Source organism: Anthonomus grandis, chromosome 18 (assembly GCF_022605725.1).
Source record: "Anthonomus grandis grandis chromosome 18, icAntGran1.3, whole genome shotgun sequence".
In the NCBI taxonomy this organism is placed as follows: domain Eukaryota; kingdom Metazoa; phylum Arthropoda; class Insecta; order Coleoptera; family Curculionidae; genus Anthonomus; species Anthonomus grandis.
The window spans coordinates 7324086-7340296 of NC_065563.1; the positions used below are offsets into that span (position 1 = coordinate 7324086).

Here is a 16211-nt window from a genome sequence, read left to right on the forward strand (position 1 = left end):
AAGATTGTTATTTACCACGCTATTGAATTGCTTATAGTTTAGGAAATCAAGAAAATTACTTAGAAGTTGACGTTTACTATTGAGAGATACCGAGTGTTCAATATAAGTGGGGACATTAAAGTCTCCCAGGATAATCACATGTTCAGAATAGATTACATTAACCATGGAAAAGGCTTCGAGAAAGCGTTTAAATTGCACGGAGTCGATGGAAGGAGGAACGTACGATACAAAAATATACAGTATGAAATGATTAAATTTGACTCTACATCCTACCAGGTCGATTTCTGGTATTTCTTGGCTGATCGCAGAAAGGTCGAGGGCTTCCGGGGAGAGGTGGTTCAGAATCCCCAGTAGAACACCACCACCCCTTGAAGCAGCAACAAGGTCAAATTTCTGTCAGAACGGTACATTACGTATGAGTTGGGAAGAATTTCACCATCAAGTATATCATTTTGAAGCCAAGTTTCTGTGATGGAGATAATATCATAGCCAGAAGTAGACGCAGCACTAAAGAAGGTATTGGCCTTGGAGCGCAGGCCGCGGGTGTTTTAGTAATAGTAAGAAACTACATTTTTTAAGGAGTGGGAGGAGGGGGAGGTGGTTGCCCTTGGTTTTTTGCCGCTATTAAGGGAATACCATTGCTATACTTAATGAAGAGGTTATCCTCACCACGGTGCCTGCGCAGCCTCAGTTCTTCCTTGACTTTATTAAGGTGTTCCAACTGAGCTGGGGTAAGGTCAGACTCAATGTATATCTTTCTTCCTGAGAACTTACTCCTGTTCTTCAGTAGGAATCCGACATCCCCATGGTTCACCAGTGTGATCTTAACTGGTCTGCAGCCATTACAGTTGGGTTTTCCAAATCTAGACGCCTTGGATATAGGAATATTACGGCCACACACATCGTTAAGCAGAGTAGGGATGTCTGCTGTGAAAGTCAGATCTTCAGACGAATAAATTTAAATGCCTGGTAACACAGAAAATTTTATATGTTTTAAAAGGTTAAGGCTGCAATTAACTGCTGGAAAATTAAAAATATTATTGACTTTAAAAAACTTAAATCTGACTTTATTTTCCTGGATATTAAGACTTTATTACTGTGTTTTAGGCAGTTGATCAATAACTATAACTGCCTAAAAAAAAAACAAAAAATTTATTCTGGTTTAACATGTTTTATTGCGAATGAAAATTTTCTGTGTTACCAGGCACTTAAAGTTATTGGTTAACTGCCTGAAAAAACAGAACATTTTTGCGATTGTAAAAGGGATAAATCTCAAGTCAACTGCGTAAATTATGACTTTATTTGTATTTTTTCAGGCAGTTGTCCAATAAATATAACTACCTGTAAAAGCAGAAAGTCTTATGACATTAAAAAAACTTTAAGCCTGACCTTAACTGCTTAGAAATGACGACTTTATTTCTCAAAGTTTTAAAGAATCTTTAATAGCCTACAAAATCAGAAGATTTGACCTGCTTTAAAAGAGATAAGCCTTATTTTAATTTCCTGGAAATGGCAATTTTATGCCTGTTTTCCAGATAGTTGACAAATAATTAGAAGTGCGTGGAAAAACAGAAAATATAATCTGCTTTAAAAGCTTTAAGCCCGACTTTAACTACGTGAAAATAGGTTCAATATCTAAAAATATATTAAATAAGGTACCTGCAGGTAATAAGGCCTGTCGGTTAATAAGGCCTATATTCAAAAAAACCGCTTTAAATTAATCGCAAATCGATTGGTTGCGTTGAGTCCGCGTCTCCTATTGGTCCATTTACAAGCGACATTCGAACGGACTATCCGCGTTCCTCGCTTTCGGGCGTCAGTAAGTTCCAACAACTTGTGTCGACGGGTCACTGCGTGTGATATTATAAGGATACAACGAACAAAAACGTAAGTATTTTTAGTATTTATAATTGTATTTTTAATTTATAACTGCAGATATTTAGGTTGGACTTTATATTTTGTGATTTCAATAGTTTATTAGATTAAATTTAGCCGACATAATTTAAATAAATTTACATAATATTTCGTCATGGATGGGTAATAAGGCCTATAAAAATAAGCTATAGGCCTTATTATCCTCATGACAAATTAATGTTTTTATTAACATATTATTAAACTTCTAAACTATTCTCGTTTTATTTTCAGTGATTTTTAACATCATGCTTCCTAAAAGGGCACCTTGGTGCGAGGAGGATTTAATATCAGCAGTTCGATCTGTTCAACGCGGTACTCTGAGTACATATGGAGCTGCGGCAAGGTTTAATATTCCCAGAAGAACCATTAGAAATCATGTTCAGAATGGAATCCTAATAAAAAGACTAGGTCGTAAATCTATTTTAAAAGAAGAACGAGAAGCTGATCTCGTTAAAAGAATAATAAGATTTAGTAAAATAGGTCTACCTGTGACTCCACGGATCCTTCGTCGATTGGTATTCAGATTCTGCAAAGATAATAAAATTGCTCATCAATTTAATACAACTTCAAAACTTGCTGGTAAAGACTGGCTAAAGGCTTTTATGAAGAGAAATCCTGTAATTTCTAAAAGAAAAGCACAGTTTATGAATCCAGCTAGGGCTCAAAAACTTAATAAATGTATAGTTGATGATCATTTTTCAAAAATAGGGAAAATGTATGATGATCTTGATATAATTAATCACCCTGAAAGACTTTATAATATGGATGAAAAGGGATGCCGCTTGACTATTCAACACCAGCCAACCGTTTTAGCTAAGAAAGGGGTAAAACGTGTTCACTTTCAATCGTCAGAACATGCAGAGAGTGTGTCAGTGCCCTTGGAATATCAATATCTCCTATGATTATTTTTAAAGGAAAGAGGCTAAAGCCAGAATTACATGATAATTTGCCACCAGGAACTCTAGTGGAAAAATCAAGTAAAGGCTACATGACTAACGAACTTTTTAAAGAATTCCTCAAGCACTTAGCCCGATACAAAAGTCCAGGAAGGTGCCTCTTAGTTTTTGATGGTGCAGCTTGTCATCTTGATTCGTCAATTTTTGATGTTGGAGACTCACTTGATATAGATCTCTACTGTTTGCCATCGAATACAACACATGCCTTCAACCCCTCGACAAATCTGTATATCGTTCATTTGAGCATCATTGGAATAATGAGGTATTATTATTCTTGGATCAGAATCCTAACAAAAAGCTGACCAAATCACGTTTTAACATCATTCTTTCAAATGTTTGGTCTAAATGCATGACACATAGTAACATTATAAACGGTTTTAAGGCTACTGGTCTGTTTCCATTAAATCCCGAGGCAATTCCAGAAAAAGCATTTGCTCCTTCAATTCTTTCAGACGTACCGGCACCGGATGATACCAACAAAGAAAATAGGCGTCCACCTGAATCTCCTCAACCTGGTCCGTCTGGAATGGCATCCAACAAGTCTGGCAAATTTTCCTATTTCAATGTTTACTCTTCTGACTCGGATTCGACTGATGACCATATCCCTCTTGCTGAATTAAAGAGACGAACAACAAAAGTCACTTCTTTTAATGAGCTTTTGCCCACACCAGTAAAAACTAATGAAAAACCTAAAAAAAAACGAAAAAAAACTACAAAGAAACTTCAGTCACTAGAGATCTTTTTACCGAGGACAACAAAAGTCGTGCCAAATTGAATAAAGATATTAAAAATTCCAGGGAAAAGTTAAGTAGCGAATGGTATTGCCATGGATGTGAGGAGACAGGCAGGCCGATATGAGGCAGTGCAGCAAATGTCTTAAATGGTACCATGAGGAATGTGTTGGCTTAACAGTCAATGACATGGATGATTTTGAGTGTCCCGATGGCTGCTAAACGTCGCCCAATTAACGAGTTGTGCCATTTTTATGTATAGGCTTTATTAAACCTCCATCGGATAATAATGCCGATTTGCGTTATTTTTCTTAATATTTATTTTTTGTTTTCTAGTTTTTTTAGAGATTATTTTTTAAGTTTGTTAAAATTAATATAACCTTATAAGCACTTTGGTGTATTAAACTAAATATTAACGTTACAGTCTTTCACTTTATTCAATTTTTTTCTTAGCTAGGCCTTATTCCCCTTAAGTACCTTATTTAAACTTTTAGTGCCTGACACAAAAAAACAGACAATTTTTATCGAATTTAAAATTATAAGTCAGAGTTTAACTGCCAGAAAATGATGTCTGGTAACACAGAAAATTTTATTTGTCTTAAAGGGGCTTGAACTACCTCGAGATGTCTTCCAAAAGTTAAAAATAATAGAGAGTCTTTAACTGCATGGAAAAACGGAAGATTTTACCAGCTTTAGGCCTGACTTTAAGTGTTTTTTGTTTGTTTTGCAGGCACTAGACTGATACAAGTACCTGGAAAACGGGAAAAATTTAATCTGCTTTAACATGTTTTATTGAGATTTTAATTGCCAGTAAATATTTACTTTATTAGTAGTTTTCCAGGCATTTGAAGTTGTTGGTCCAATGCCTGGAAAAACGGAAAATTTGATTGACTTGAAAATGTAGGCCCGAATTTAACTGCCTGGAAATTACGATTTTATCTCTGTTTTTCAATGAAAAAAACAGCTAAGTAGTAACACCTTCTATTAGGACTTCACTTTTCACAAAATCATTGCGTTATTTGTGTTTTTTCAGGTAGTTTTCCATAAACGTCAACTGCCTGGAAAGAAAATGATAGTGATTTTAAAATGGTTAAAGTTGACTTTAACTGCGCATAAGTGATGACTTTATTTGTGGTTTTTCCAAGTAGTTGTCAAAAAAGTTTTACTGACCTGACGACTAAGCAATGCATTCAAATAGATACTTCAATGTTTTGATATAACATCATCAAACATCTATAATGGTCAAATTACTGATTTAGGGCACTTCTGTTTTTTCAAGAGGAATTTTTTGACGCAAGGATTTAACATGTGTGTTTACTCAGAAGAAGTATAATTAGAGAGAAATAACAAATTCGCTATTAAGAAATAAACAATAAACTAATACCCATAAACTAAGCCTCAATCAATATGACCTTTTACAAACGTTTAATGCAACCGATAAAATACGCTGAATATAGTACAAATATATATGTATAGTATGAATATATACTGAAATAAGCTGTCTGCATTCCCTACAGCTGTGGTTAAAATGCTGGTAAAATAAAATGAATTAAACTGAATCTTCTATGACTGACGTTCACTGACATCGTTAAGACTCTCGACTACATTAATCGAGATGCTGGATTCAACTTATACAGTTTCTATGAGAGTTTTAATAGCTAGTCTTATAAGGACACCTTAGATATTAAATTTTAGAATATGCTCTGAAGAGGCTAGCAGTTACTAGAAATATTAGCGTCAGAAGTAGATGTGCGACTACAAGTAGCAGTGTAATACAGAAATCTCAAATCTTGTATCTGCTGATATCTGATTCTTAAATCGCTAAATGAAATACTTACTAAACACTATTTTTACCTCAGAAAACTTCAATTGAAAAAATGTATCATCCCTCATTATTATTATGCTTTGTTTATTTTTTTCAACCCACTAATATCCTGAAATATCGAGTTTTATATCTTACTCTTTCTTTGTGTGATCCGAGTATTGTTGCTGCAGAATTTGGAAATTGTAAGCTGCAAGGTATTTCAAAACCACCCCTGTAGAAGAATCTTCCTTATCCTGGTAGGGACGGTTGTTACCTATACCCAAAACTGACTGGAAAAACAGAAAATTTAATCTATGGCTTTAATATGTCACATTCATAGCTTTTGCAAATTATTACTTTATTTGTATCATTCGAAGCAGTTGACGTTCGCTATTGGTCAACTGTCTGGAAAACTGAAAATTCTATTAACTAAGCTTAAGCCTGACTTTTACTGCCCTAAAAGTATTTTTTTTTCCTCCTCAAACAGTACAACAACAATGTACTAAACAATATCCAACATTTCAGTAGCAACAAACACCGGTCTTTCAACATCCAGCAGCAGCTTAAACTCGCAGCGTCACAGCTACAGCTACACCACGCAGGTCAGCTACGAGCGCAGCTACGGCTACGAGAACTACCTCGGCTACGACGAAAGCGCCTCCGGAGGTCGACTACCGTTAGAAGAGGACACCAAACCGAAAATCACTTCGGCATTATACAAGAGCAACACGAAAAGTATGAGTTTCGACGTGGGTATGGACAAAGCGAGAGGGAAACTCAGCTTGGGTCAAAACAGTTCGCTGGATAACGTGCTGGAAACTAACGGTTTCGAGGAGTTTTCCGCGAGTTTCTTTAATAAATCAAAATGTCAAAATGAGGAAAAACCTGCTGCTAGTGAGTTAGATTTAAGTGAAAATAATGGTGATGTAGTTAATAAGGATTTAGATTAAGATATGTGTGTATATATATTATACATAGATAGAGAGGAGGAGACAGATATATTTACGAGGTGCTATATTTGAGAATAATTTAAAGGAATGTACTATATTAGGATAGCATTAATTAATTAATTTAGAAGAGGCTGTAGTAGTACATGGGAATAAAATAGACATGAATAAGTCTCGATATTGTATTTTTTTCTTGGGTTCTTAATTGATTTGGGTCCAAATTTTATGGGGTGCTCAAGAAGCCCAACTTGTTAAATGTTGAACAGTGAGGCTTAATTAAACATAGTTCAATTAAGCCTTATGCGTTAGTTATAACAGACATACGTAATTTTTAAGATCACGTTTTATTTTATTTTTAATTATGCTTGTATTTGGTTTAAGGCGCACTTGTTCCTATCTGTAAGAATAAATAGAGTTTTTAATTACTACATTATTTTGTTTTTTTTTTATAATTTTTTAACATTATATATAAATAATATTAACTCTTTCAGGCAATTAGACTGGCATTCGATCCCAGTCTTTAAATATCTACTAAATGTGAGTTTAATATGGGCTTTAAATTTTAAAAGAATCTAAATTTAAGCTTTAAATGCATAAACATCTGACCTAATTACACTTACCTTAAAGAAAAAACTTGCCTAAAAAAACAGAAAGTTTAATTTGCTTTAACATATTTTATTGTGAATTTAATTGCTAGTACGTAAATTTAATTGCTAGTAAGCGACTTTAACTGCCTGGAAAATCAAAAAATTTATAGAATTTATAAGCCTGACTTGGCAATTGACCCATATCTTTTCTGTCTGGAAAAATGTAAACTTAAAAAAAATGTATCCTGACTTTAGCAGCCTATAAATTACGAGATTGTCTTTGTTTTTCAGGCAGTTCACCACGTATCGGCCTTGCAAAACAGAAAATTTAATATGCCTTATTGTGACTTAAATTGCCATTAAATGAGGACTTTATTTGGATTTTTTTCAGGCAATTGTTCAATTACTTCAACTCTAATAGAAAATTTTATCTACCTAAAAAAGTTTAAACTTTACTTTAACTGCATGAAAATTATGGTTTTATTACGTGCTGGCGAGACCGGTCATGCAAAAATTTGATCACGGGCCATACAGGAATGTCCTCTCCTTCTGATGGGCAGTGACTGCATGGCTCCAGTGACTGTGGACTGCGAGGGATTCGTGACGCACATTGCAGGCAGAGAGGAGTGGCAGCATTCCAACAGACCTGCATTGCTAAATAGGGAGACCATCTGGTACACAGATGGCTCCAGAATGAATAACAGAGCTGGATCAGGGCTTTGTGGTGGGATCCCACATACCAGTAGGACATACTCGCTGGGGGAGCACGCTACTGTCTTCCAGGCCAAAGTATTCGCTGTATTAAAATGCGGACAGAAAATCCTAAGCTGCGGACACCGCAATACAGTCGTATCAATATGCTCGGACAGCAGAGCTGCCATTAAGGCTATCACGGCCGCAAAGGTAAGCTCCAAGCTTGTACTAGAGTGCATAAAAGTCCTGAAAAAACTGGTACAGGTTGGCTGCAGGGTCCAGCTCGTCTGGATACCTGGCCACGCAGGTAATGAGGAAGCGGACTCTCTTGCCAGACTGGGATCCGCGAATGTGCCGATGGGACCGGAACCCATAGTTGGTATCGCCAAATGCGTTGCGGTTGCGTCAATAAAGGGTCTGCTGGACAAGTGGACCCACCAAAGATGGACTGAGTCCCCTGGTATGAGACAGGCCAAAGCGCACATAGGTGGGCCCTCTGCCTGTCTCACCAAAAATCTACTACGCCTAAAAAGACGCGAAAGTCGGCTAGTGACAGGTCTTAGTCACTGGCACTTAAGAAGCCATCTCCATACTATCGGTATTGCGGACAACCCGAAATGCCGATGGTGCTGTGAGGAGGATGAAACCGTTGACCATGTAGTTAGGGAGTGCCCAGCACTCACGCGTGCCAGGTTTAAATACTTCGGTAACACTTTCTGTGTACCGAGTGACTTTAAGTCCTTCAGACCAGAGAGCCTTATCGGTTTCTCTAAGACCGTTGGGCTCTGGTAAACCCCGGTGGGGCATGACGGGTCTATCAGGAGACCTATATGCACAACTGCCTTGGCAGCCCACTGTTTCGTCAATTCAATTATGGTTTTATTTCTGTTTCCAAAAAGTTTAGTTTAACTGATTTAATGGGCTTAAAGCCAACTTTAAAAGCTTTTAAATCATCAGCTTACAATACTTATACTACAAAATATTAGAAAGTCATTAACTACCGAGAAAAACAGAAAATTTAATATGTTTTAACATTTTTTAATGTGACTTTAATTACCAGTAAATAGACACTTTATTTGTGTGGTTTCCGCTGTTTAAGTTATTGCATGAAGTACAGAAAATTGTATTTGTTTTAAAGGGCTTAAGGTTTTAAGGCTGACTTTAACCATCTGGAAATGCCTACCCAAACATCAAAATTATGTCTTTGTCTGCCTAGAAAAACAGAAGATCTTACTTGATTTAAAAAGTTTAGGATGACTTTAACTATCTGTTTTATTTCTGTTTCTCAGGCAGTTAACCAATTAATGCAAATTTCTGATAACACAGAAAATTTAATGTATTTAAAAGAACTTAAGTCTGACTTTAACTATAACTGCCTCGAAAATAAGAAGTTTTATCTGGTGCATCATTTTTTACTGCGACTTTAATTGCCAGAAAATGTTAAAGCTTGAGATAAGGAGCTAAAGCATTTAGAGTATAGTTTAAAGCAGTTAAAATATTTTGTTTTTCAGTAGAGGCCTACAGAGTTTTCCAGACAAGTCAGGCTTAAGGCTGTTAAAGTAGATAAAATTTCCTATATTTCCAAATTTCCTGAAAAAACATAAATAAAGTCACTATTATAGACACAATAAAACTTGTTGTTGCAGTTTAAATTTTATGTTTTTGTTACTGGAAGACTGTCTGCAAAAACAGATATAAAATCATTAATTACGGTAGATAAAATCACAATAAAATATGGTAAAACGGATTAAATTTTCTGTGTTTTTTCAAGCGCCTATAATTGTTGGTCAGCTTTCTGAAAAACCTTTATAAAAGCGTAGTAAAACAGAGATAAAGTTTTTATTTCCAGACAGTTAAAGTCAAACTTCAATTTTTAATTTTTTTTTAAGTTTATAAATTTTTTAGAAAATTATTAGACAATTGCCTAGAAGAACAAAAATTAAGTAATCATTTATATGCAGTCAAAATCAACGTTAACCCTATAAAATTCGCAGTAAAACATGTACAATCTATAATTTTCTGGTTTTTATCAAACGCTTGCATATCTCTAACTTTAAATCTCTTATATTTTTAGGCATTTGATTTTATTGGACAACTGCCTGGAAAAATACAAATAAAGTCATCATTTTTTAGCAATTAAAGTCAGGCTTAAGCTTTTTAAAGATAATAAAATCTTCTGTTTTTCCAGGCAATTACAACACCTAATATTTAAAAGTTTTGGGAGACATTTTCATGCAGTTACAGTTAGCTTCAAGACCTTTAAAACAAAGGAAATTTTCTTTATTTTTAGGCAGTTTTAAGAAGTCAGGATTAAATGTTTTAAAGTCGATAAGATTTCCCGTGTTTCCAGTCAGTTTTAGCTATTGGTCAACTACCTGTAGCAGAAATAAAGTCGTAATTTTTAGGCAGTTAAAGTCTGACTTAGAATTTCTTAAAGCGGATTAAATAATTTGTCCTAACAGACACTAGAAATTGTTCGACCAGTACCTGGAGAAAAACAATAAGAATGATCATTTACTGGAAATTAAAGTCACAACCAAACATGTTGAAGAACATTAAATTTTTTGTGAAAAACTAAAATAAAGTCCTTATTTTCAGGCAGTCAAAATCAGGCTTAATCCTGAACAACCACCAACACATTTTAATTACATATGTACTACTGATGGGTCCTTAGGACCCATAATAATAAAATTGCCATAAAATCAATAAAAAAAAACTTGTATTCAAAAATTTAAAATTACTTGGGTATATTACAGTACATAAACCGAAAAAAACCTAAAATTATTTTTAGGGCACAATTTCTTGCAGCATTGATTGCAAATGGGCAACTTACATATGTCATACTGGATAGCAGTTTTCCTATCATTGTAGATGGGGCATATGGCACACCTTTTTCTTTTACTTTTTCCAGGAGGTACTTGAGGCTGCTCAGAAACTGGATTCGCAACCCCCAAAAGTTCAGCAATGAGGATTCGTACATTTGAGTGCACCTTCTTGTTGGCCATTCTGAGTCGCAAATGTTCACCTATTAATTGCTTCCCAAGAGTTTTGATAAATGAGTATCGTTTTATTTATTTACCTTTTGATGCAAATTGGTACAATACTCGAGAATTTACACCTGCAATGTTCAATATAGCAAAAAAAATTGCCATTGGCCAACGGTTAGTTCTTCTGGATACTGAATACAACGCACATTTCAAATCTAATGCGTCAACTCCAGATTTTGTTTCATTATAAAAATGAATTATCTCCGGCTTTTTGGTTGTTTTGTTGACAGAATTGTCATGATGCATGCTAGAAAGTAATATAACGCTTTTACATTTGAATTACATTACATGAATTGCACGTTTTCGGTTCGGTAAAAATTCATGTGGTACAGATTTTTTATTTTTTCGTAAGATTCCCACGTACGTTAAACTGTTTTCCTTGAGTTCGTCGACGAGTTCCACTGAACTGTACCAGTTATCCCCGGTGATGTTCCTGTTGGTGCCTTTAACACACTCCTCAAGCCTTAGAACCATTCTTGTTGGATTTGATAATGTAGGCTTTTTTGCACCATCAACTTTTATTTCGGAACCGGCATAAATCCCTGCTTCTACGAGATAATGCGTTTTAGCGTCAGTCAAAACCTGCACTTTAATTCCATATTTGGCAGGTTTGTTCGGAATATACATCCGAAATCCATACCTTCCTCGAAACGGTAAAAGCATTTCGTCTACAGTTAGGTAAATTCCCGGTGAATAACATGACTTTGATCTAGCTACAAACTCATCAAATAATTCCGACACAGCGGCCAACTTATCAGTTTTTACTCTTTCTTTTCGGGTCTCTACATTGTCAAATCTGAGACAGCTCAATAAAAACGAAAATCGGGCCAGACTCATAGTAGCACGAAAAATAGGTCTTTCTGTCCCATATGTTGCCCACATAGAACGGACGTCTTCATGATTAGATTTAAAGATAGACTGAAGATAGAACAACCCAAAAAACCCCTTGATTTCACATATGTTGGTATTTTCAGTAAACGAAGGCCAAAATTTAGTTTGTGACTGAGCAAACCTTTTAGACTTTTTATAGTTTTCTCTGGTGGAGGTTATCTTCAAATTGGTAAAATCAACTAACTTTTGTATCATCTCATTAGAAATTAGTAGACTCCAAGCACCTACAGGCTCACGTGGAGGATTATTACGAGCAGGGCCAATAAGGCCACGCAAGATAGTAACCAAATTATGAGCAGGGGTCCTACCTCTAATACCTGCTCTTTTTGACCATTTGGTATTGTCTTTCCCATACCAACTGTTCCTGATGGGCAACTCTTCTTCTTCCGAATCGGAATTTTCTTGCTCTGTTTCGGAATTGTGGTCGCTCAGTATTATTTCATTGTCTGGTCACTCTTTTCAGCCAATCTTTCTAGTTCCTCTAAGACAGCTTCTCTGTTTGGAACACCAACGGATACACTTTTCTTGCTCGAGCCCATTTGGTTTGACTCTTCCATACTTTCCCAAAAGTCTTCAGACTCTAAAATATTTCTTAACCCTATCTTCACGCCATTGCGTTGCATTTACTGAAAGATAGTAAAAAAACACATTTTATATCTATTAACTTATACCTTATGGCCACTTGTACCTATTCTTGTGAAATAGATAAATACTTTGCAAAAAATAACAACGAAATAGATACTTTTAAACCAATAAGCAGTAGTTATTAACTTGTCGCGTATTTACTACTAATGGGTTCTCAGGACCCAGTAAACACTGCATTCGAACCTCGCCGACACGAACGAATACTGAAGTATAAATCTATGACGGCGAAATCACGCGTATGGTATTGCGGAGGAGTACCGAGACAGCGAGTATCCAATGTTGCCAAACTTAAAAAATCTACCCTATTTAAAAATTTACTACGTTGTGAATAGAATGTGCTACGTTAAAGCACATTCAATTTTTTGTGGAAAACAAAAATAAATTCGTAATTTTCAGGCAGCCAAAATCAGGCCTAAGTTTTTTAAAGTTGATAAAATTTTCTGTTTTTTTTTCGGGCACAGAGGTTTTCTAGCTTTAAATCTTTATTATTTTTTGGTATCAGAACCCATTTCCAGGCAGTTAAAGTCAAGCCTACATTTTTGAAAATTAATAAAAGTTTCTGTCCTTCTGGACACAAGTTTTTCTACATAATTGTAGTTATTAGCCTCAATAATATAAAAACACCTAAATTTGTAAACTTTTATTTTTTAGACACTGATAGTCATTAATTATTAGATATTAGAGGCCATTTTAAGACAGTTAAAGAAAGCCTGTCAAAGTCAACAGAATTTCCTATTTTTCCAAGCATTTAACCAAAATCTAATTCCCTGAAAATTACAGATTTATTTCAATTTTAATAATAATAACATTAACTGAATCCGTGAAAGAACAGATAATTTTATCGGCTTTAAAAAGTTAAAGCTTACTTTTCACTGGCTAAAAATAAAGGTTTTATTTCGATGAAAGTCGAGAACTACAACTGTCTAAAAAAACCGACAATTTTGCCAGTTTAAAAATGTTAAGTCTGACTTTAACTGCTTGGAAATTACGATTTTATTTTTGTTTTTCGGGAAGTTGAGCAGTACCTCTAAGTGCCTGGAAGAACAGAAAATTTTATTAACTTAAAAAACGTAAGGCTCTCTTTAATTTTTTGGAAATAATGACTTTATTTGTGTTCTTCTAGGTGATAAACCAATAACTTTAAACTCCTGGTAAAACCAAAAATTTCATCTGTTTTAAAAGGCATTACTTTAACTGCTTGAAACGTCTTCTAAAACCTTAAAAAATTACAAGTCCAAAAAAACAAAGATTTTGTTTACTTTAAAAGGCTTAATCCTGACTTCAACAGCCAATAAACGCCGATTTTATTTTTATTTTTTCAAGCAATTGACCAATCACTTTAAAACTTCAACAGCCTGGAGAAACATAAAATGTTGTCGACTTTAGAAAGTTTAAGCCTGACTTTAATTGCTTCAAATTATGAATTTATTCCTATTTCCAGGCAGTTGGCTAATACTACTACCTGGAAAAACGGAATATGAAACTTTCTGGAAATTAAAATATTTTCTCTGCTTTAATCTGTATTGCCTTTAAATGACAACTTTATCTTAAGATTTAACTGCCTGAAAAATACGCGTATCAACTACCTCTCCCCCCAAAAAAAAACAACAACAATAATAATTCTTCTGTGATTTTAAGATTGTGAATTAGAAGTGTTGTTTCGTAAGTAAATTGGTTAACACCTCAAGAAAAATATTTGTTTCTAGACTTTTTTTTTCAAGCGTTTCGAGTTATATTCAATTCATCTTTAAGGCTCCACAATAGAAAAACTTTTTTAAAATATTTGTTTAAAAAATATAAGTGAATATATATGTATGTAAATGATAATGTGTTTGTCATAAAGTTTCAAGACTTACCGAAGTCGTAGCTTAAACTCGCGTTAAATTTAAAACGTTATTAAAAATCACATATAAATATTTAAATATTATTTAATAATATTAAAACTTCAGTAGCAACAAACACCACGGGTCTTTCAACATCCAACAGCAGCTTAAACTCGCAGCGCCACATCTACAGCTACACCACGCAGGTCAGCTACGAGCGCAACTACGGCTACGAGAACTACCTCGGCTACGACGAAAGCGCCTCCGGAGGTCGACTACCGTTAGAAGAGCACACCAAACCGAAAATCACTTCGGCATTATACAAAAGCAACACGAAAAGTATGAGTTTCGACGTGGGTATGGACAAAGCGATAGGTCAAAACAGTTCGCTGGATAACGTGTTGGAAACTAACGGTTTCGAGGAGTTTTCCACGAGTTTCTTTAATAAATCAAAATGTCAAAATGAGGAAAAACCTGCTGCTAGTGAGTTAGATTTAAGTGAAAATAATGGTGATGTAGTTAATAAGAATTTAGATTAAGATATGTGTGTAAATATATTATACATAGATAGAGAGGAGGAGACAGATATATTTACGAGGTGCTATATTTGAGAATAATTTAAAGGAATGTACTATATTAGGATAGCATTAATTAATTAATTTAGAAGAGGCTGTAGTAGTACATGGGAATAAAATAGACATGAATAAGTCTCAATACTGTATTTTTTTCTTGGGTTCTTAATTGATTTGGGTCCAAATTGTATGGGGTGATCAAGAAGCCCAACTTGTTAAATGTTGAACAGTGAGGCTTAATTAAACATAGTTCAATTAAGCCTTATGCGTTAGTTATAACAGACATACGTAATTTTTAAGATCACGTTTTATTTTATTTTTAATTATGCTTGTATTTGGTTTAAGGCGCACTTGTTCCTATCTGTAAGAATAAATAGAGTTTTTAATTACTAAATTATTTTGTTTTTTTATTCAATTACTTTATTCTACCTAGAAACCTCTCACGGGAACATCCTGAGAATATTTAATTTTAGGCTTTAGCTGCCTGGAAGGTATTTTAAAAAATATTTAAACTCTTCCAGGCAATCAGACTGGCTTTTAATCCGAGTATTTAATTTAATATGACTTTAATATGACAGCTTTAAGTCTTTAAAAAATCTAAATTTAGACTCTAAATGCATAAAAATTTGACCTAATTAAACCTAAGGAGCTTAAATGTCTAATTTGCACTTTATCGTGCAATCAAGTTGAATTAGTTTGCTTTAGCAGTTTTAATCTTGTCTCAAAAAAATTTTACGTTTTAAGATATTTAAAATAGATTTTTAAATGTCTGAACAGTCAACTTTAACTTAAACTTTAAATGGCTGAAAATATGACTTTAACTTAATCTTGAAAAACTTCATTATAACTTAATCATTAAATGCCTGACAAATTTGATTTAATTCATTTGTTCACTACATCAATATTTTAATTTTACTTAAGCTTTGGGTACTTAGAAATAATTATTTTACCTTAAGATCTAAGTGCATAAAAATGTGTTTTTAACATAAGTTTTCAGTGCCTGAAGAATGTGGCTTTAATTTGTCAGTAAGAAACTTGGTCGTTAATTTACGTATGTTATTATACCTAGTAATTTTTTATGGAAATCCTGGTATTATTTAATTCTAAGATTTATCTACCTGAATTTAAAAAAAATATATATTTTACTTCTTTGAGATAGTCAGGCTGGATCAATTCGTTCAATCTAGAATATAAAAAAAAAAGATTTTTTTTCTGGTTCCTTAGGTGCCTGAAAAGCTGACTTTAACTTTAGCTCTCTTAATTTGACCTTTAAGTACTTGAAAAATGTCAGTTTAACTTGGTTTTAAGTATATAAAAAACGTGATTTTAACATGAGCTTTCACCACCCAAAATATTAGTTTAGTTTAGGATCTTAATGCCCAAAAATATGTCTTTAACCCGTTTTTTCCCAAGTTTAAATAAATTAAAATTACCTGTTATGCCCGAGTTTTGCAAAACTTTTAAAAATTATATTTTTAGAAAAAAATCAAACTAACTAATTATATTTTTCTGTGAAAATTTGTTTTTTTATTTCTAAATATTTTTTTTTATTTTTTAAATTGATGTTCAATTTTTGGAACACTGGGAACACATGGGTGCAT

At 34.0% G+C, this 16211-nt stretch overlaps 1 protein-coding gene across 3 annotated transcripts in view; it reads left to right on the forward strand.

Moving 5' to 3' along the window:
- LOC126746759 (uncharacterized) overlaps positions 1-15004 on the forward strand; it is a 143225-nt gene extending 128221 nt beyond the window's left edge. Inside the window, exons 9-10 of one of the 3 annotated variants that reach the window (XR_007663978.1) lie at positions 5931-6414; positions 14637-15004. Coding sequence is in view for 2 of the 3 variants with exons in the window: in XM_050455094.1 (XP_050311051.1) it covers positions 5931-6355 (425 nt within the window). In the remaining variant the exon portion in view is untranslated. Of the gene's footprint in view, positions 1-5930; positions 6783-14164; positions 14609-14636 lie in introns of those variants that run through there. The other 2 variants (XM_050455095.1, XM_050455094.1) reach the window with 2 other exon arrangements.
- Positions 15005-16211: the final 1207 nt, after the last annotated feature.